Raw genomic sequence first — 21,065 nt, forward strand, 5'->3', positions numbered from 1 at the left:
CTCCGCCGATTAGGCCACAGTGTCCATGGTGGATCTGTTGATGCTTGGGTGTCTACTGTTGTCTTTCGTTGATGTGACCCCCGCAAACACTAGCCCCGACCCCCGTCCCACAGTAGTTGCGGTGGAGCAGGCACTCACATGACAAGGGGCAACAAAAAAAACTGCATCGCTTTAGTGTCGTTACACTTTGCGGGCGCTGCTTCCCTTTGGTGAGATGTTCTGCCTCCGGTGCTACATTTGACGGTTTGTTGAGCGGCACGTAGGTGTGTAGCCGGAGCCACAGCCGCCGCGCTGTGATCAAACAGCCTAACTGACGCATGGCCAATTATCCTGGCTGCCTTCTTTCATCTCATGTTTAAGGGTAGGGAAAGAGAGCGGGAGCGAGGTGGAGAGAGGGAGCTAAGGAAGGGAGGGAAAGAGCGTGAGAGACGGCTGTGGGTTTAGAAGAGTGGCAGATGTAACAAGCACACTTCCCATCCCCAGAAGGAAGCACGCCTGACATATGCACCATTTTGGGAAAGTAAACAACGGAGTTGTCTACTTTGTGGATGGTTACCCCATCTATCCCATAAATAGGCCAATCAGAGAGCCAAACATAGAGTATAAGGGGATCTATCAGATGTGACATACCATGTACAGATTTTTTTGTTCCCCAGTCTCTCTGTACATCACTCCTTTCCTCCCACACAAGAAAAATGACTTCCTTTCAAATTTTTGTAAATACTTCTCAGCTGTTTCATTCTATTATTTTCCCTAGCCCAAGGGCGATAACGTAAGGTACCATCAACTCCTAGACTTATCCTTAGCTGTGAAGGATAGGTTACAAGGCCTGTGCTCACTACCAAGGTCATCTTTGTCCGTTTTACCCTTGGTTTGCATTGATTTGCTACGAGAGAAAGCCTTAAGTGAAGCACTCTGTAGTAAAAGGCTAAAATCCCAACTTGTGTTCAAGTGAATGGAATTTAAAAGAATGTAGAGAATGATTGCTCCTTCTCCAATGCTTGGTGTGTGCATTGAATACTCCAGGGAGAAAAAGGTGTAGATTCAAGAGCAGATCGCGGCAGGTGTTTATTTCGCCTTCGCAGAAGGCAGGAATCGTGATCACAGGCAGGCAATGGTCATACACAGGTAGGCAAACAGGCAGGTGAATCAAAACTAGGACTGAAGGCTATAACTGGTTATCACAAACGAGCTAGGAAAAGTCTTTATAGAGTCAAAACGAACAATACTTCACAAAGGCACAATCAGGACGAACTGAACTAAATAAGGAGCTGACGAGACCATGTGAGTAACTAACACAGGTGAAATCAATGAACAAAAATGAAAGACAAGGCTACGTTCAAGAGCACAAAGAAACAAGGCTACGTTCAAGAGCACAAAGAAACAGAACACAAGGTTGATGAAGAAAATAAATGCAGAACCTTACAGTGCGTGAGTGGGGAGAGTGTGGTACAGTTTAGAGAGAGTAAGAGGTTTGCTCCACTGACCTACAGTAGCCTTGGTCCTGGCCGAGCTCTTCCTCCCCTTGCCACCGCTCAGCGTAGTGTTGTCCTTTAGGGCGTTCTCACACTCTCTCTCCATCATGGCGCCCAGCTCCTGGGACACAGTGTTCAGGTAGGCAGCATTCAGGAAACCCAGAATGGTATGGGGCTTGGCCACCCCATTGAGGACCTGGAGCTCCTCCCTGAGGGCCGAGCACAGGGCTGGGGCGGCAGCACGGAGCCCCAGGGCCAGCCTGTCGAAGCCCGTCTCCTTCCCACCGGGGCTGGAGGCCAGGGCAGAGTGGAGCAGAGACAGGACAGCCTGGCTCCTTAGGCCCTGGTAGAGCGTCAGCACCTCCCACTCTGGGTAGAGGAAGAACAGCTGCTGCAGACAGTAGATGCGCTGAGGGACGGGGAGGGGACAGGAAAGTCTGTCCAGCAGGTGGCGCCGCAGCCGGAGCCTTACCACATCCCACACCTCATGGCTCTCCAGAGCACTGTCGTCCCTGACCGTGTGGACCGAGGTGTGTGCCGAGGGGCCGGGCTGTTGGGGGGTGGGCGAGGGGGTGGTGTTGGGGAAGGACACGCCACACTGGGAGGAGATGTTGTGGAGCAGCTGGAGGGTCACGTCCTCTCGCCCCTCCTCCTCGGTCCTAAGGTACTGGAGCTGAAGAGGAGGAAGGATGGTTCACGGAGGAGCTATCAACATGTTTAAAGGTATCAATACGATCAGCAAATCTTTTTCATTTTATGGATGGTTATTGTTAAGCACATTTTGACTGGCTAGTGAACTACATAGCGTTGTACATTGTAGGTTCACCCCTCTCTCATCATTATTATCATGATGTGTTGTTACCAGAGCTTTCAGGAAGTCCAGGAGCTCCTGGTTTCCTGTGGCGACAGGCCTGATGGTGCTGGGGTTCCGTGGGTTAAACCACTGCAGACATTCCGTTGGGCTGGGTGGACGCTCCCCCGTCCAGGACTCACCCATCTTCCCCTGCAGTTCCTTCAGACTCTGTTCTATACTGGAGAGGGACAGAGACACACGCCACTCACAATAAACCTCTGACTGTCACCTCCATCACATACTGCATAACAGTACTGTATTCCCCCCACCTCCCTGTCCCCCCGCCGACACACACACACACCCCCAAACCCTGAGAGAGACACATCAGCAGTAATGAACACAGACATCAATATATCCCGGCTGTGTGTGTGTGTGTGTGTGTACTGAGTGTCTGGTGTGAAGTGGTGTTACACACGTCCGATACAAGTGCATCTCCCAGTGTCACTTCTCTCGCATCCCCTCGCCACACACACACACACACACACACACACACACACACACACACACACACACACACACACACACACACACACACACACACACACACACACACACACACACACACACACACACACACACACACACACACACACACACACACACACACGCCGGTCTCAAAATATTAACAGACTACCTCTTTCTTATCAAGGGGAGTAGGTTAAGGCCGAGTTCTCTTTGACGTTTTAGGGACACATTTGCATCCACCCATGCACACACTCGTGAAGACGTTTCCCTTTCACACGCGCACGGAGCACACAGAAGAATGAACATTGAGAGAGAATTGACATTGATTCAAGAAAAGAAGAAAAATAAGTCAAATAATTAATATATTAAAATAGTGATTAAAGGTTAAATATGTTAAATGTTATAGGTTGAAAGCATGGGGTAATATATAAGGGGGATTCGAGTAATGCCGTAAAATAGTTAACAATGTTATAATGTTGTTTGCTTTAAAGTATGAGGCGTATAAACAATGTTTCGTTTTTTTAAAGCTTAGATTAAGGCCTGAGGGCCTGCAGGAGGTTGAGGGTGGAAGGTTATAACGTTGAAACGCTGTAATGTTGCAGTGATGAAATGTTTAAGCTGGTGGATTTTTAAGATGAAATGGGAGTGGTACATTGAGTTGGAGTACGATTGTAATTGAGTGCGGTAAGGAAGATTCATGTTGAAGAATGAAGGTTTAAAAGGTTAAGGCTAATAATAAGGATGTTAGCGTGATCTGGAAATGGCCAGGTTAGCACGGTTAGGGGTGAAGTGGATGGACGTCCTGTTTAGGTGAAAAAAAAGATTGGGGTTAAGGGGCAGGAAAAGCAACTTTTTGAACGAGGGCCACATTAGGTGTCAACTACTAGATACGCCATTAGGGTAGGTGTTAACCACAATGAGTGAGCAGAAAGGAAGATGGAGGGAATAAAAGAGCTAGGATTTTTTGGACGGGGAAAAAAACTCTGAGCTTGCTAGAAGAACCTGTCAACTGCTGGATTTAAAAAATATATATGTATATTTTTTTTATTATATAACCTTTATTTAACTAGGCAAATCAGTTAAGAACACATTCCATTTTACAATTACGGCCTACCCCGACCAAACCCTAACCCCAGACGAAGCTGGGCCAATTGTGCGCTGCCCTATGGGACTCCCAATCATGGCCGGTTGTGATACAGCCTGGAATCGAACCAGGGTCTGTAGTAAAGTAGTTGTTCAAGTTTTAGACGCCATCTGAGGGACTTATCATCCTGAGGGGGGAGCCAACAAACTGTTTATAGAGTTGTAGAAGGTTAAAAAAAATATATATTATATTTTATTGGCACACCCCAAAAGGGGTTTAGTAAAGGGCGCTGAAGGTTGTCTATCAATTTCATTTACTGTACATTTTTGCTTATCATTTTCTTGCTTATCATTTGTGGTTGGTTGATTGATCTGGGATTTTTTTTATGCCTGTTTCTGGAATTTTGAATGAACCTGCTTTATTGTTCTGTAACCCTGTGTCATCAAAGAGTCTCTTTTCTACTGTGGGTTTCTGAAGTAGACTTGATTCGTTGAGGATTTTTTCGCATCTGGTTAATTAGTCTATTGGGGACTCGAGTGAATGGTATAAAATAACCTAACCTGAGACACAGCTATAGGTGCTGAGCGCATTGGTAGACGTCGTAGGAGGAGATGATTCTGGGCTAAGCCAACCCGAGAGAGAGCACCTCATAGTGCTCTAAAGTTGAAGCTGTGGCCTGGACGATCCTGAAGAGGCGCCGGGTTGCAGGGGATAGCCCACTCTACTGTAAGGCCCTCACTGTTGAGTTTAAGGGACAGCTGTATACTAGCTCAGTGGTAAGGCAGAGCGGCATCTATCAGATCTGTAGGGATTAGGGCCAAGAAATAACGGAACTGCCATTGGGTAGACAGGGCCTAGTTGAGTCGTTAATCCTGCAGGGTGGGGGGTTATTTTAGCTTTGATAATGTGACAGATTAGATATGACATTCGCAGGCTCAACATGTTTAGTCGTGTCCATGAAAATCAATGCTAGCACTCGTCTGTGCGTGTGTGAGAGAGAGAGTGAGAGAGAGAGAGAGAGAGAGAGAGAAGAGAGAGAGAGAGGGAAAAGGAAACAGTTTCATTTACTAACACCCAGCTCATTCACCACTCTGGGTCTATAAAGCTCCTCCTGCCCCCTGCGAGTCGGCGATACACACATCCAGATGTCTCCCAATGACGACACATTAAATAACCATTCAACGTGACACACTTTCATTTCAGAGGGAAAATGTGGGGCATAAAACGTTATAGACCACCAATCTGTATCCAAATGGCTGCCGATTGAATCCCGCACACGTGGTTTCAGTTGGCTAGACGACGCTGTATGTATAGGCAGTCTACTTATTTCAATTTGATGCTGCATTTGCTGACTGACAGAAAGCCAGAACACGCCAGGGGAGTGGTGTGGTGTGTCTGTGACACCACAGAGGACATCCAAGTGGTGACAGGTGTTGTTGGAGGGAACACACACTCTTCCACAACGATAGTCAAGCGCTAGCTGTAAAACAGCGCTAGCTCCAACTAGCTCCCACCGCTAACGGCTTGTGTGAGAAACGCTGACAGTGCTGTCTGTAAAATGAACACAACAGTTTCAACCCCCCACACCTAAAATCTATGTATTTTTTCAATTGCTGTTTGTTTTGATTGAATAACTTCTATGCCCTTACCTTGGATGTCACAGTGTTCAAGAACGGTATCCCATTAATGCAGAGAAAGGTTTTCTTGTGCATCGTTATGTATTGAGTACATATGCATTGTTTGAATTGTGTTCGCGCACACAAATGAATATAGCTCAATGTTTTTCTCCAAATGAACCAATATAGCACAAAACAAGAAATCACTAGCTCCACTCTACCAATCAAAGCAAGCCAAGCTGACATTTCACATTTCTGACCAAGCTGACATTTGTTTTAGCCCACATATCTTCATGTTAAAATGTGTACAGGCGAGGCAGATAGAGGCAGTCTATTTAATGTTAGTCATAAACGTGGATGTGTGATCTGGGCTCCACCCCAGGACTTTACTCAGACAGCAGGTCTTAAATGAGCATCCATCTGGTCCGTCAGCCTGCCTCTCAACACCATCAAAACACACCATTTTACAGCATACACCTCTCATTTTACCTCTTTGTATAGAAAGACACGCGTGCGCGGGTGAACACATACGGCCATACACAGTCACGCGTGCACGCACGCACACGCACGCACACGCACATACAGTACACACTTTTATATCCCACCTCCACTTCTCTCTCTCATCTCATATTTTCTGCTCATCTCAGCTTTGAAGGTCCACTGTAGGATTTACAGTTTGATTGAATGTCTGTGTGCCACTTGCCAGGCTGGGGTCCAACTCCCCCCCCTCACAATGCACCTCACAATGTCTCACCTTTAGACCTGAGGTGTGGGAACTAATCTGGAGATTAATCAACTCTACCGGATTAGCCTCAACCACAATGAATTTCACCGCACAGAGCTCACAAGCTGCAGAGCTAGACAGCTAATGCAGCGCGAGATAGAGAAGGGAGGAGAAAGACAGCAGTTTGACACAAGAAAACACCAGTCAATTCTCCAAGTGAAAGTGAACAATGGACAGACCAGAGGTGAAAAGAACCACATGGTTAAAGCTAAACAAAAGGCTGGGAGATGAGTGGAGGAGAAGTTCCTTTAAAGTCTCTCGACAAACATGTCAATCATATCACTCCCCACCTCCTTACCCCTTCTCACATCCCCCCAACGAAACGGAATTGTTTTTCAGATTGGGCTATAGCAATACCCTACAAGACAGCCTGGGCACACCACCACCACCACTCCGTCCCCACCCTCTCACCCGAAAGAAAGGAGCGATTGGAGGGCTTTTGTTAGACGGCACATTTCACAGCTCTGTGACTTACAGAAACCCAATCCTGTGATTAGTCAGCGCATTGACGTTATCTTAAGTTCCTTGTCAGAATTAATTTAGTGTGGGTGGGCTGCGGGGCTGTCTGTCAGGCTCCGGGGAGAGGAAAGCAGAGAGGGGGCTGGAAGCGATCCCTTTCAAATAAGCCCTAGCTCCAAACTGGACCGGCCGCCTGGGAACCAAATATCTGCCCCATCAAAAGGCCCCATTCTACACGGAAACAAGAGGGAATGGGGTTCAATGAACAGCCTGAAACGGATCCCCCTTCGCCCTGCCCGTGGCCCTCTTAGTGCCCTCAACCTTGCCAGAGACCGCAGGCACACACACACACACTGCCACACACTCGCATACACACAAACGTACATGTTTGATATACACAAATACATGTTTAAGGTACATGCAAGCACACGCACTCACACACATGGCAGCTTTAACTATGAGAAATGTTGGCAGGCGTCTAGTGTAAGCCATTTCCCTGCCTTGCAGAAAGGCGACAGCAGTGTCTGCAGTCCCTTGGCCTGCGCTGACACTTCATTAGAGGACTTTTTCTGCTGGCCTCCTGAAGTGTACCATTTGATGAAACCTAATGGATTACAGCATTTCAATTTGGGGAGCCGGGCCCCGTTGTCAGCCTATCTTAATCTCCTTCAATTAGGGAGCAGCTCTTAGGCAAATCTCTGACATCTGAGAGCTGGGAGCAGGCCAGCCAGTCTGACCCACAAATAGGTTGAAGCCTTCCTTCACGGGAGTGGGCAGTGGGAGCTCACTCTTTCTCTTTATTTCTCTTTATCTTTATCTCTCTCCCTCCCTGTCCCTCTCCCTCTCTCTCTCTCTCTCCTCATCGTCCCGATTCCCTTCACTCTCCTCCTCTTCCATAATTTGTCCCAGACACTGATAAATGGATTAGGCAGCAGGTGTGTGTGTACGTGTGTGTGTACGTGTGTGTGTACGTGTGCGACTGCCTCTGTGTGTGACAGAGGCTGACCTTGGTTGAAGTACTGTAAGAGAGGAGCCTTGCCAGCATCTGTCTCCTAGTCCCCAAATGGGCTGAGATGAGCCCAAGGCTGACTGACCGGAGGTGCAGACTGAGTGGGGATCGCCAGATTTTTTGCCCAATTCCCCATTATCTGTCCCTTTGTTCTCATAATGGTTATCCCTCTCCCATATCCACAGGAACACAAAATAACCCTTTAATGCTTAGAAGGAAGAAAAATGCCTTGGCCTTCAGTAATAAGCCTTGAATTACCTACCCAAGGGTTTTCGTTTCAAGATGTGGAATCTTCAATTATTTTGTTCCCATTTTCCCCCCAAAAAGAGGGCGAGAAAAGGGGGGGATGAGACACAAACGCTAATGGTACCAGAGTGAGAGGCTTTGTTCAGCCGCCACATTTAGCCTGTCCCTCATCATCTATCCTCGCCCTCACAGCAGCACAAAGGATAAAAGAGCTGAAATATAGATTTCTCTCTCTCCTCCTCCTCCCCCTCCCTCCCTCCTTCACTATGCCCGGTCTCCTCTGGTTCCTCTCTCCCTCCCTCAATATGTGCCATCAAAATATTGAGAGCCTAGTGTGGTATTTTCAAAGAGAGAGAGAACGAACGAAAGAGAGAGACAGACATAGAATCGGGTGGCCTGTCTGGCCATCTCATGTGGGAGGGGGGGGGGGGGGGGGGGGGTTAAGAATGTAGTATTGGAGCAGAAGTTCTCATCAAAGTGGCTTTCACACACCTCAAAATGAGTCAGTGGTAACTGGTTGGAAAAGCAGGTGTACTTTGATGTATACATCCTAAAACGGGATATGCTTCAACTGTCTATGCAAGATTTACATAAAATTCAGTCTGGGCACATATCTTAAGATTCACTCCTTTACTATAAGTGAATAATGTTATCATGCTCTATCATAACGGAATACAAACGGATGGAGTACGGACAAAAGAGGCAGACAGACAATCAAAGGCTCTTAATCTGCAATGTTGCTGTAAAAGCATGTTCTTTCACATAGGTTGGAGAAGAGCTCTTCATTGTAAATGGTAAATTGAGATTAGTGAATCTTCCAAAGCTTGAGGGCTCTGCTTCCGTGATGCTTTCAAAGATAATTGACTTCTTCAAGCTCACAAAAGATCAAAATGTAAACAACGAGCATCTTAATCAACCATTCACTTCTCAAATGAAGCTTTAATAACTGTAAACCCACACGGATGTTTCCGACAGATACTTGGCAACGGCTAGGAATGCTCATTAGTAACAGAACACACGCACACGTATGCACGCAAACACACACGCACGCACGCGCACGCACGCACACACACACACACACACACACACACACACACACAAATAGTTTCAGCAGTTATCTTTAACAACGTGCTAAAATATTAAACTTACAACAGAGTTGGATGCTACAAGGCCAGACCATGTTGTAGAGTCTTCTAAATGTTAAAGGCCCAATGCAGCTGTTTTTATCTCAATATCAATCCATTTCTGGGTAACAATTAAGTACATTACAAAAATTGCTTGTTCGCAAGAGCAATTTCTAAAGCAAGACTTTTGATAGGACTGTCTGGAAGTGGTCTGAGTGCAGGGGAACACTGATAATCCCTGTCAAAATCCAAACTAGCTGTTATTGGCAGAGGTTTGGACGGTAGGGATATCCTTGTCTCATCGCGCACCAGCGACTCCTGTGACGGGCCAGGCGCAGTCCACGCTAACCAAGGTTGCCAGGTGCACGGTGTTTCCTCCGACACATCGGTGCGGTTGGCTTCCGGGTTGGATGCGCGCTGTGTTAAGAAGCAGTGCGGCTTGGTTGGCTTGTGTTTCGGAGGACGCATGACTTTCGACCTTCGTCTCTCCCGTACTGGAGTTGTAGTGATGAGACAAGACAGTAACTACTAACAATTGGATACCACGAAATTGGTAGGTAGGGTTTGGGAGTTTTTTTACATTGTTTTCAAACTGATTTGTGACTCGTATTAATGCCAAAATAACATGCAAAACAGGCAAATATAAATATAGCCAAATATAGCCAAATATACACAGTTGAAGTGGGAAGTTTACGTACACTTAGGTAGGAGTCATTAAAACATATTTTTCAACCACTCCACAAATTTCTTGTTAACAAACTATAGTTTTGGCAAGTCGGTTAGGACATCTACTTTGTGCATGACAGAAGTAATGTTTCCAACAATTGTTTAGACAGATTATTTAATTTATAATTCACTGTATCACAATTCCAGAGGGTTAGAAGTTTACTTACTGACTGTGCCTTTAAACAGCTTGGAAAATTCCAGAAAATTATGTCATGGCTTTAGAAGCTTCTGATACGTTAATTGACATAATTTGAGTCAATTGGAGGTGTACCTGCGGATGTATTTCAAGGCCTACGTTCAAACTCAGTGCCTCCTTGCTTGACATCATGGCAAAATCAAAAGAAATCAGCTAAGACCTCAGATAAAAATTGGAGACCTCCACAAGTCTGGTTCATCCTTGGGAGCAATTTCGAAATGCCTGACGTTTTTTTTATTTTACCTTTATTTAACCAGGTAGGCTAGTTGAGAACAAGTTCTCATTTGCAACTGCGACTTGGCCAAGATAAAGCATAGAGCCTTCGCTGACTGTGCTCACATTCCCATAGAATCCCTTGTGCCAGGAGTCGTACCTGGGCACATGACCTGACCAGAGTCCGTATTCAAAAGCATCTCAGAGTAGGAGTGATGATCTAGTATAAGTTTTATAAGCCTTTTGAATCATAATGAATAAGAAGGGGGGACCTGATCCTAGATCAGCACTCCTATTCTGGAACACTTGGTGTATATACCGGCCATGGACAAACTCTGGGTCCTAGTTATGGTGGTCCTGAGAGACACTGACCTGCAGGCATTGAGTTTGAGTTTGTCCTCTGTGTCTCGGAGCAGCTGTTGGATATCCAGCTCGCTGGGAAGCCCAGGAAGCAGGAGCTCTACAAAGGCATGATCCTGTGGAAGGTCCCCATGCCATTCCATCCTGCCTGGGGCACAGCGAGAGAGAAGAAGGAGAGTGAGAACGAACGGAGAATAATGGAAAATGTATTTTCTCACAAAAACAACAAACAAGACGTTGTCAGTATCACAGACTAAAAAGGCTTTGGTTCAATGGATGTTTTTCTTGGAGAAAAAAAAATCAATAGGTCTCTTGTTTAGCTCTTATTGAATGCATTATGCATACAGTAAATAATGAATGTAACAAAATGAAGCCATCACATTCAAAGATATTTGATCAAATAGACCATGGATGGACCCCCTCCAAACACACACACGCACACACACGCACACACACACACACACACACACACACACACACACACACACACACACACACACACACACACACACACACACACACACACACACACACACACACACACACACACACACACACACACACACACACACACACACACACACACACACACACCACATATGAGACATGGTAATTTGATTTCTCCTCAAACAAGATTGTTATCAGGAGACGTAAATCAACTGCACCTGAAACAAGAGGCAACTTAAATATGTTCCACCTCATCCCTTTCCTCTGTTCCACTTACAGTACGAGGACCCCTCATCAAAATGCATAGCTTCTAAGTATTATCAGACAGTGACACTACAACCAGTTAAAGTTAAAAAAAAACTAGGTAAATAAATAACTAACAAGAAAGGGGATTCTTCACTGCAGGCTTTAAATAAACAATCCATCTCGGTTCACCTCAGTATTGACGCCCCCTTGGTGCTTAACACATCCTCGAACAGCCAATCATGCGCTGGCGGGGCTCGGCCCATATCAACACCGTCATCATGAGTCAAATGGAATGTAATGGAGAGTGTCAGTGTCAATTTGGCTTTCTCACACTCCTCTCCCCTTCATCTGCTGTGATTTTAATAATCCCTGTCAAAGTCCAAACAGCCTGCCGTACGTAGGCCTACCACCCTGACACGCCAGACAGAAAGCTCAACATTCATTTAGCCCGCACAAAGGGAGGCCTGTCCAGCTGGACAAATATTATTTTCTTCACTTGACAGTCTCTGCAGTTAAGCTTGTACTTGATTATTCCCTCCCTCCCTCATCCTCCCCTCACCCCCTCTCCTTCCCCACATCATCATCCGCGCACTCTGTCTGGGAGGGAGTATATAGAGAGACTTCTGGAGACGTGTAGGTTTTCAATCGGCGGATTAGGAACTCGACGGTGTAATTATATGGGAGAGAGCGTGTGTGGCGGAGGCTGGTGATGATAGTGTGTCACACAGGATGTGCATCAACGCCCATGTGTGTGCGCGCGTGTGTGTGGTACACGTGAGAGTTAAGGGAGAGTGTCAGGTTCACATTGTCACCACACAGGGCCTCATTAGCAGCAGAAGCAGTAGATATCTTTTGTGTTGTCATTATCTATTTTGAAAGCAGATGTTGAGGAGCCCCAGTGTATTTTTGACTGCTGCCACTGGGTTGACTGGGGCAGATGTATACTCAGAGCACTCAGAGAGAATCTACAGTAGCAGTCTCCTCTCACACAATCCCAGTTAGAGATTGTTCTGAAATATTTAGCAGCTCGTCCCCAGGCTGGCATTTTAAAGCCACTTAAAGCATGTCAAGTTAAAGTCAACACTGTTTAAAAGAGGGCACCTAACATCCTCTTTTAAAGAAACAATAAATTAAACACGTACATATTTTGACATCAAAACATTTCAGAAAATGATCTAATGTGTTCTCAGAAGCAGCTATGAAAACACTGTAACTGTGCTTCACAAGGCCTCAAAATACAGTTTGAAATTGAGTTGATTCATGTTCCCCATTATTTCTCCCTTGCATTCATTCGATTGTCGACCTACTACTGAATTTATGCTTAAACGTTACCTATATGCTGTGGAAATATCTAAGTAGGCCTAGTTGTAGGCTGCTATTACATAGCATCAAAGTAGGCTAAATGGAATTAAAATCAGTCTTTGGAGAAGCAGCTTAATTCACGCTATGGACAGGTTATGGTTAGTGTTGGGGTAGGGGCATCCTGGATTGTTTGCACTCATTTTTTAAATTGTTTTATTATTTAACCTTTATTTAACTAGGCAAGTCAGTTAAGAACAAATTCTTATTTACAATGACGGCCTCCCCCGGCCAAACTCTAACCTGGTTAGGGGTTAGGCTGTGATACAGCCTGAAATAGAACAAGAGTCTGTAGTGACACCTCTAGCACTGAGGTGCAGTGCATTAGACCGCTGCGCCACTCGGGAGCCCGAGTGCCTTGAGTCGAGGGGCCAAGTTTGGCACAGGGGTATAGTTCTCCTTGTTTGTTATTTGAGAATATAAATATAAGACTTCTGTATTTTTTTGAGTTGATGGATTTGATGGGTTATTTGGCTCTGTGCTGAAAATGTAGCTTGCGAATGCCATTACACTGATTAAGAGTGTCATACTCTGAAGTATTTTAGAGAGATGTGAGTTGGTATGATCAAAGAAAATGATCACCCAGAAGCGGCGCTCCTAGTGGCCGAGGACTTTAATGCAGGTTAACTTAAATCTGTTTTTCCTCATTTCTACCAGCATGTCACAAGTGCAAACAGAGGGGGAAAAAAACTCTAGACCATCTTTACTCCACACACAGAGATGCATACAAAGCTCTCCCTCACCCTCCATTTGGCAAATCTGACCATAATTCTATCCTCCTGATTCCTTCTTACAAGCAAAAACTAAAGCAGGAAGTACCAGTGATTCGCTCAATATGGAAGTGGTCAGATGCGGATGCTACGCTACAGGACTCTTTTGCTAGCACAGACTGGAACATGTTCCAGGATTCATCCAATGGCATTGAGGAATATACCACCTCTGTCACCGGCATCATCAATAAGTGAATCAACAACGTTGTTCCCACAGTGACCATACGTACGTACGTACATACATACCCCAACCAGATTGATTGAATCCTACTACACCGGCTCTGATGCTCATTGGATGTGGCAGGGCTTGAAAACTATTGTAGTCCATAAAGGTAAACCCAGTCGCCAGCTGCCCAGTGACGCGAACATACCAGACGAGGTAAATGCCTTTTATGTTCGTTTTGAGGCAAGCAACACTGAAGCATGCATGAGAACGTCAGCTGTTCTGGACGACTGTGTGATCATTCTCTCCGTAGCCGATGTGAGCAAGACCTTTAATTAAACAGGACAAAATTCACAAAGCCGTGGGGCCAGACGGATTAGCAGGAAAGGTACTCAAAGCATGCCCGGATCAACTGGAAAGAGTCTTCCCTGTAATGTTCAACCTCTCCCTGACTGATTCTGTAATGCCTGCATGTTTCAAACTGACCACCATAGTCATTGTGCCCAAGAAAGCAAAAGTAACCTGGCCTAAATGATTACCGCCCCATAGCACTCACGTTGATAGCCATGAAGTGCTTTGAAAGGCTGGTCATGGCTCACATCAGCACCATCATGCCAGAAACCCTAGACCCACCCCAATTCGCATACCACCCCAACAGATCAACAGATGACGCAATCTCATTCGCAGTCCACACTGCCCATTTCCACCTGGACAAAAGGAACATCTATGTGAGAATGCTGTTTATTGACTACAGCTCAGCGTTCAACACCATAGTGCCCACAAAGCTCATCACTAAGCTAAGGACCCTGGGACTAAACAGCTCCCTCTGCAACTGGATCCTGGACTTCCTGATGGGTCGTCCCCAGGTGGTAAGGGTAGTCAACAACACATCTGCCATGCTGATCCTCAACACCGGGGCCCTTTCGGGGTGTGTGCGTAGTCCCCTCTTGTACTCCCTGTTCACCCATGACTGCGTGGCCAAGCACGACTCCAACACCATCATTAAGTTTGCTGATGACACAATAGAGGTCAGAGACCTGGCAGTGTGGTGCCAGGACAACATCCTCTCCCTCAATATGAGCAAGACAAAGGAGCTGATCATGGACTATAGGAAAAGGAGAGTTTCAAGTTCCGTGGTGTACACATCACCAATGAACTATCATGGTCCAAACACACACAAAACAGTTGTGAAGAAGGCACGACAAAACCTTTTTCCCCCTCAGGAGACAAAAAATTGTTGGCATGGGTCCCCAGATCCTCAAAAAGGTATACTGCTGCACCATCGAGAGCATCCTGATTGGTTGCATCACAGCCTGGAATGGCAACTGCTCGGCATCTGACCGTAAGGCGCTACAGAGAGTAGTGCGTACTGCCCAGTACATCACTGGGGCCAAGCTTTCTGACATCCAGGACCTATATACTAGGCGGTGTCAGACGAAGGCCCAAAAAATTGTCAAAGACTCCAGTCACCCAAGTCATAGACTGTTCTCTTTGCTACCGCACGGCAAGTGGTACCTGAGCGCCAAGTCTAGGTCTACTTCCCCAACTGGCCATAATTGTATCTGCGGCTGAAAGGTTCTTGGCTCTCCAGGACTTCACTGCCAACTTCATTGACATTTGAATCTGACTAAAGAATTACATTGATTTTTGCCTTTTGTTAATTATTTGAGAACAATATACTTAAAAATATATATTGTAAACTACCCCGCACAGTGGGTGGCAGCATGCACCTCTAATATATGTTTGCGGATCACCATAATAACATAGAAGAAGAACCTCTGGGGTCACTAGAAAAAAGTTTGAAAGATAAGACGATCATGCACAATACATTTCATCAATTAGACAGACATTGGTGCTGTGACCCTTTCAAAATTCATAAGAAAAAAGTATCAACAGGCTTGAGACCAATCTCAGAGACTTTAGTTTCCAAGTTCCCTTCTGCTCCATTGGCACCAACGTGCATTTCTGCACATTGTTGTAAAAATCTTCCTGAAACAGAATACGATGTGTCACCCAGGCCAGTCATATAAAAGTTCTCAAATAATTCACATGCTAGCATACAATGCAGTGTACTGGGTCTCTTTCCACCTTTCATTGTTCTCCACAGGTGAAGCACAAGCTAGATATTCACCATGCCATGAAGAACAAAATGAACACTCAGTATTAGGAAGGTGTTCTGAACTGCCTACCGCTATCACCTTGCTGTAAATCAAACACCTGGCTTCACCTGAAACACTGTTGTGAAGTGCCTTCCCGCCCTGCCTCTTGGTTGTGAGACATGTTACTTTATCCCAGAGAGTCATTATTTGAAAAATATACAGTACCAGTCCAAATTAGACACACCTACTCATTCAATGGTTTTTCTTTGTAGAATAATAGTGAAGACATTAAAACTATGAAATAACACATATGGAATCATTCAAAGTAGCCACCCTTTATTTCCTGATGACAGCTTTGCACACTCTTGGCATTCTCTCAACCAGCATCATGAGGAATGCTTTTCCAACAGTCTTGAAGGAGTTCACACATATGTTGAGCACTTGTTGGCTGCTTTTCTTTCACTCCGCGGTCCAACTCATCACAAACCATATCAATTGGGTTGAGATCGGGTGATTGTGGAAGCCAGGTCATCTGATGCAGAACTTCATCACTCTCCTTGATCAAATAGCCCTTACACAGCCTGGAGGTGTGTTTTGGGTCATTGTCCTGTTGAAAAACAAATGATAGTACCACTAAGAGCAAACCAGACGAGATAGCGTATTGCTGCAGAATGCTGTGGTAGCCATGCTGGTTAAGTGTGCCTTGAATTCTAAATAAATCAAAGACAGCAAAGCCTCCCCACACCATCACACCTCCTCCTCCATGCTTCACGGTGGGAATCACACATGCAGAGATCATCCATGCACCTCTGAGTTTCACAAAGACACAGTGGTTGGAAGCAAAAATCTCAAATTTGGACTCATCAGACCAAAGGATAGATTTCCACTGTCCATTGCTCATGTTTCTTGGCTCAAGCAAGTATCTTCTTATTATTGGGGTCCTTTAGTAGTGGTTTCTTTGCAGCAATTCGACCATGAAGGCCTGAATCACGCCGTTTCCCATGAACAGTTGATGTTGAGATGTGTCTGTTGCCTGAACGCATTTATTTGGGCTGCAATCTGAGGTGCAGTTAACATTAATGAACTAATCCTCTGCAGCAGAGGTTACTCTGGGTCTTCCTTTTCTGTGGCGGTCCTCATGAGAGTCAGTTTCATCATAGCGCTTGATGGTTTCTGCGACTGCACTTGAAGAAACTTTCAAAGTTCTTGAAACGTTCCTGATTGACTGACCTTCATGTTTTAAACTAATGATGGACTGTCATTTCCCTTTGCTTATTTGAGCTGTTCTCAGCATAAAATGGACTTGGTCTTTTACCAAATATTCTGTATACCACCCCTACCTTGTCACAACACAACTGATTGGCTCAAATGCATTAAGGAAAGAAATTCCCCAAATTAACTTTTAACAAGACACACCTGTTAATTGAAATTGCAGGTGACTACCTCATTAAGGTGGTTGAGAGAATGCCAAGAGTGTGCAAAAATGTCATCAAGGCAAAGGACGGCTACTTTGAAGAATCTCAAATATAAAATATATTTTGATTTGTTTAACACTGTTTTGATTACAACATGATTTTATGTGTTATTTCATAGTTTTGATGTCATCACTATTTTTCTAGAATGTAGAAAATAGTGATAAAAAATAAAAAAAAGCGGGAAGTAGGTGTGTCCAAACTTTTGACTGGTACTGTGCATAAGATAGACAATGACACATTTGGCAATTAATTAGGTCACAAAAAAGTCTGGCCATCTTTCCACTTGGTTACAAACACAGCATTAGCCCATTAATATAAAAGGACTTCTAATAAAGGGGAAATCTGGGATTCAAACAACAATAAAGCACCACCCTGCCACTTTTCTTTTTGGCGAACAGCTGAGAGATGGGTCTGGAGAAATGTAAAATTCAAGGCGCAACGCATTTTCCCCCTCAGGACAATGAAAAGATTTTGCATTGGGTCCCCAGATCCTCAAACAGTTTGACAGCTGCACCATCGAGAGCATCCTGACTGGTTGCATCACCGCCTGGTATGGCAACTGCTCAGCATAAGGCGCTGCAGAGGGTAGTGCGTACATATCACCGGGGGCAAGCTTCCTGCCATCCAGGACCTAGAAACTAGGCGGTGTCAGAGAAAGGCCCAAAATATGGTCAAAGACTCCAGTCACCCAAGTCATAGACTGTTCTCTCTGCTACTGCACGGCAAGCGGTACCGGAGCATCAAGTCTAGGTTCAAAAGGCTCCTTAACAGCTTCTAACCCCGAACCATAAGACTGCTGAACAATTAATCAAAATGGCTACCGGACTATTTGCATTGAAACCCCCCCGCCCTTTATTTTTTACACTGCTGCTACTCGCTGTTTATAATCTATGCATAGTCACTTTACCCCTACCTACATGTACAAATTACCTTGACTAAACTACCCCCGCACATTGACTCGGTACCGGTACCCCTGTAGATAGCCTCATTATTGTTATTTTATTGTGTTACTTAATTGTAAAAATATATTTTTGTTTATTTAATAAATATTTTCTTAACTCTATTTTCTTAAAACTGCATTGTTGGTAGAGGGCTTGTAAGTAAGCATTTCACGGTAAGTATTCGGCACATGTGACAAATAACATTTGATTTGATTTGATAAGCTATGGCCTACAGTGTTTATTTTTTACAACATTGTGAACCAATAATTGAGTTTAACAAACTCATATTTTGGGTTCTGATGGGGTAAGACAGCTGAACTAAGCTCAGGAGGCTTTCATGTTATATTCTTCAATAACTAATGGCTATAATCAATTTAAAAGTCTAAAATTGGATGCACTAATGCCGGATTGCACCCTTTAACAGTTTAGCCTCTCTCTATTAGCTCACATGTGAGGTCAGAGCCGAATAATAGAACGGCCTGGATACACTTTTGCCTGTTATAAGTGTGAGGTTTAGATACAACAAAACACAAATTAGAAGCTATAAAGTACGGATGGCTTTTAATCCATTTCTTTGTTACCAAGAGACAGCCATCAATATCATAATCCCATTAGGCTACTTCTTCAAAATCCCCTATCTAGTAGCCTACAGCCATGAGCCTAAGTCAAGGAGGCAATATAGTGAAAATAGGCATCTAAAGCCCAATGAAACCTTTTTTCTTCTCCTAAATCTTCATTTAATAAACTGACCATGGGTACAGTCAGAGGCATATATTTCGCTTGTCTCAGCCTGTCATGTTGTCCCTTGGTCCCATTGATTGGTCCCCATGTAGCCATACCAGAAAGAGAATTGGATACATTACAGACTAACGTTACTCTACATTGGCCAAAAGAGTTTAAAACGATTAAGAATCCTGCATGCTGAGGATACACAACCTATTAACGTTTTTGAACGCCTACAAGGCTATGAAAACGTTTGAAATATACATATAAATAGACGATAGGCTACACACCTCTCGATCAGAGCGTTTTGTTTGCAGTCAATGAAAATCTGTTACAATCTGCTCCATTTGTAACTAATCTGAATTATCCACAAAGCGTCTGTGACAACCACCCGGAAGCAACTAAGGGAAAACTTCCGCAGGTCGGAATGCTCCAAGTTTCAGACATAATAGGGAGGGATTTTAGTTAATATTTTTTTTTATATTCAACGGTTTTGAGACGTGATACCCATGCACAATTGAATTAGTTATGAAAATTATAATTTAGTAATTTGCTTCTCATTAATGAAATCATGCAATGTTAAAATAATGTGTGTTTAAAAAAACAAATGTGTCGTGGACCCCCCCCTCCCACTAGCGCAGTTTACTGTCAAGATAAGAGTATTTTCTTCTTAGCACAAGGGTGGCAAAACACCTATATTTTGCTCAGTGATAGTCCAATATGTAGCTAGTTTATTAACCAGTATGCACGATTTAATTGTAGTTTCGATAAATATAGCAACATGTTGTTGAACGAATCAAATGTCAGTCTAGAGAAATAAAATATTGACGGCTCGCGAAATGGTATCGACTGTCAAGTCTGGTCATGGCGTCTGAATTTTGGCGCTAGCTAGATAGCGTTAGAGTGGACGTCACATGCACATGCCAAGGTACTTTAACGTTAACGGTATATTGTTTTTAGTTCAACACTAACCGAACTAGTACCTACTAGATAACTAGACAGTCTTACTGACATATCCAGGGATTTAATGAAAGCGCAATATGAACTTCCCCTCGGGCGTTCTATTGGTTTCTACATCATGCTGAAATTCCATTGACGTCCTCCGCTAGTTAGCTAACGTTAACTGGCTAGTTATCTGCAGTTCAGATACCCACTGAAAACGTCTGTTGCAAAAGTAAAGGACAGTCTTGCTAGCTTGCTCTACTGTTATTTCTACTCAAGCAAGGCATGACATAAGGTATAGTAGACTAGTCTTCATGTGTTGTCTTTTATCAGGATGGTGGACACCAAGCATGTGTTCCAAGTGTCTGGGATCAAGAATCTCCAGAAGAAGGGAAAGTTGCTCCATGGAATCGTTCAACTGGGTGGAAAGTACATTGGTGGCTCTGTAAGTGTTGACATCATAGCTACGGGCTTTCCCGCTCAACCCTCACTCTCCCCTTTTTTATAAGCAGAAAATAGCACCAAAGGCCAGGCTGTGAGACAGCCATTATGAGAGCTGGATGGCACCTGTCACTGTCAAGACAGTTCATTGAGGAAAAGATGAACAGTGGGTGATTAGTCCTGAAAAATGACCTTAATTGGTTTCTGATGTTGGGATGTATTTTTGACTCTGTCATTTTATCCTTGCCCTCAATTGGCTCTTATTATAGTTACTGTACATTTGCCTCCAGTCTCAGGGGCACACAATGTGCTGCAAAGTTCGTATCCCTTTATCCCCGCCACGACTCTGCGGGAAGGTCACGGCAAGAACGGTCAGTTTAGAACTTTAGTTGCTGACCTCTTTGGTATCCGTTGTTTTATTTTCTATGTACTAGGCCTATATCAAATGAGTTGGCCGACCGCGTAGGATATTTTCAATGTCACCAAAACATCACGCTTTTATTTAGATGGTTTGCCTTGGTGGAGTCAAAGCAGATGTGTTGATCTTCCAGGTTTATAAAGACGGAACTACCCATCTGATTGTCACCCGTGAGCTGCCGAGTGAGAAGTTCATGGCAGCCTGTGCAGGAGGTAAGTGATGATGAACGTAAGCGTTACACTTACTAGGTGTTCTGTAAACTGAGTGTACAAAACATTAGGAACACTTGCACTTTCCATGACAGACTGGCCAGGTGAAAGCTATGATCCCTTATTGAATGGGCAATACAAAATATTTAGGTGCTTTTGAACGGGGTATGGTAGTAGGTGCCAGGTGCAGCGCTGCTGGGTTTTTCACACTCTACAGTTTCC

The 21,065-nt window shown here is 44.5% G+C and overlaps 2 protein-coding genes across 3 annotated transcripts in view; one reads left to right on the forward strand and one right to left on the reverse strand.

The window, feature by feature from the left end:
• The window catches only part of LOC139389409 (KIAA0825 ortholog), a 148,688-nt gene extending 129,524 nt beyond the window's left edge, over nucleotides 1–19,164 (reverse strand). Inside the window, exons 1-4 of the mRNA XM_071136149.1 lie at nucleotides 19,124–19,164; nucleotides 10,623–10,758; nucleotides 2,338–2,506; nucleotides 1,488–2,148 (exon numbers count right to left, since the gene is read on the reverse strand). Coding sequence (XP_070992250.1) covers nucleotides 1,488–2,148; nucleotides 2,338–2,506; nucleotides 10,623–10,753 — 961 coding nt within the window. The 5' untranslated portion in view covers nucleotides 10,754–10,758; nucleotides 19,124–19,164. The remainder of the gene's footprint in view (nucleotides 1–1,487; nucleotides 2,149–2,337; nucleotides 2,507–10,622; nucleotides 10,759–19,123) is intronic.
• A 300-nt stretch (nucleotides 19,165–19,464) lies between these two features.
• LOC139389994 (SMC5-SMC6 complex localization factor 1) overlaps nucleotides 19,465–21,065 on the forward strand; it is a 36,050-nt gene continuing 34,449 nt past the window's right edge. Inside the window, exons 1-4 of one of the 2 annotated variants that reach the window (XM_071137059.1) lie at nucleotides 19,523–19,761; nucleotides 20,109–20,220; nucleotides 20,507–20,587; nucleotides 20,768–20,846. In XM_071137059.1, the coding sequence (XP_070993160.1) occupies nucleotides 19,748–19,761; nucleotides 20,109–20,220; nucleotides 20,507–20,587; nucleotides 20,768–20,846 (286 nt within the window). In that variant the 5' untranslated portion in view covers nucleotides 19,523–19,747. Of the gene's footprint in view, nucleotides 19,762–20,108; nucleotides 20,221–20,506; nucleotides 20,588–20,767; nucleotides 20,847–21,065 lie in introns of both variants that reach the window. The other variant, XM_071137060.1, reaches the window with a different exon arrangement.

The sequence above is a fragment of the Oncorhynchus clarkii genome, chromosome 30 (assembly GCF_045791955.1).
Source record: "Oncorhynchus clarkii lewisi isolate Uvic-CL-2024 chromosome 30, UVic_Ocla_1.0, whole genome shotgun sequence".
Taxonomy (NCBI): domain Eukaryota; kingdom Metazoa; phylum Chordata; class Actinopteri; order Salmoniformes; family Salmonidae; genus Oncorhynchus; species Oncorhynchus clarkii.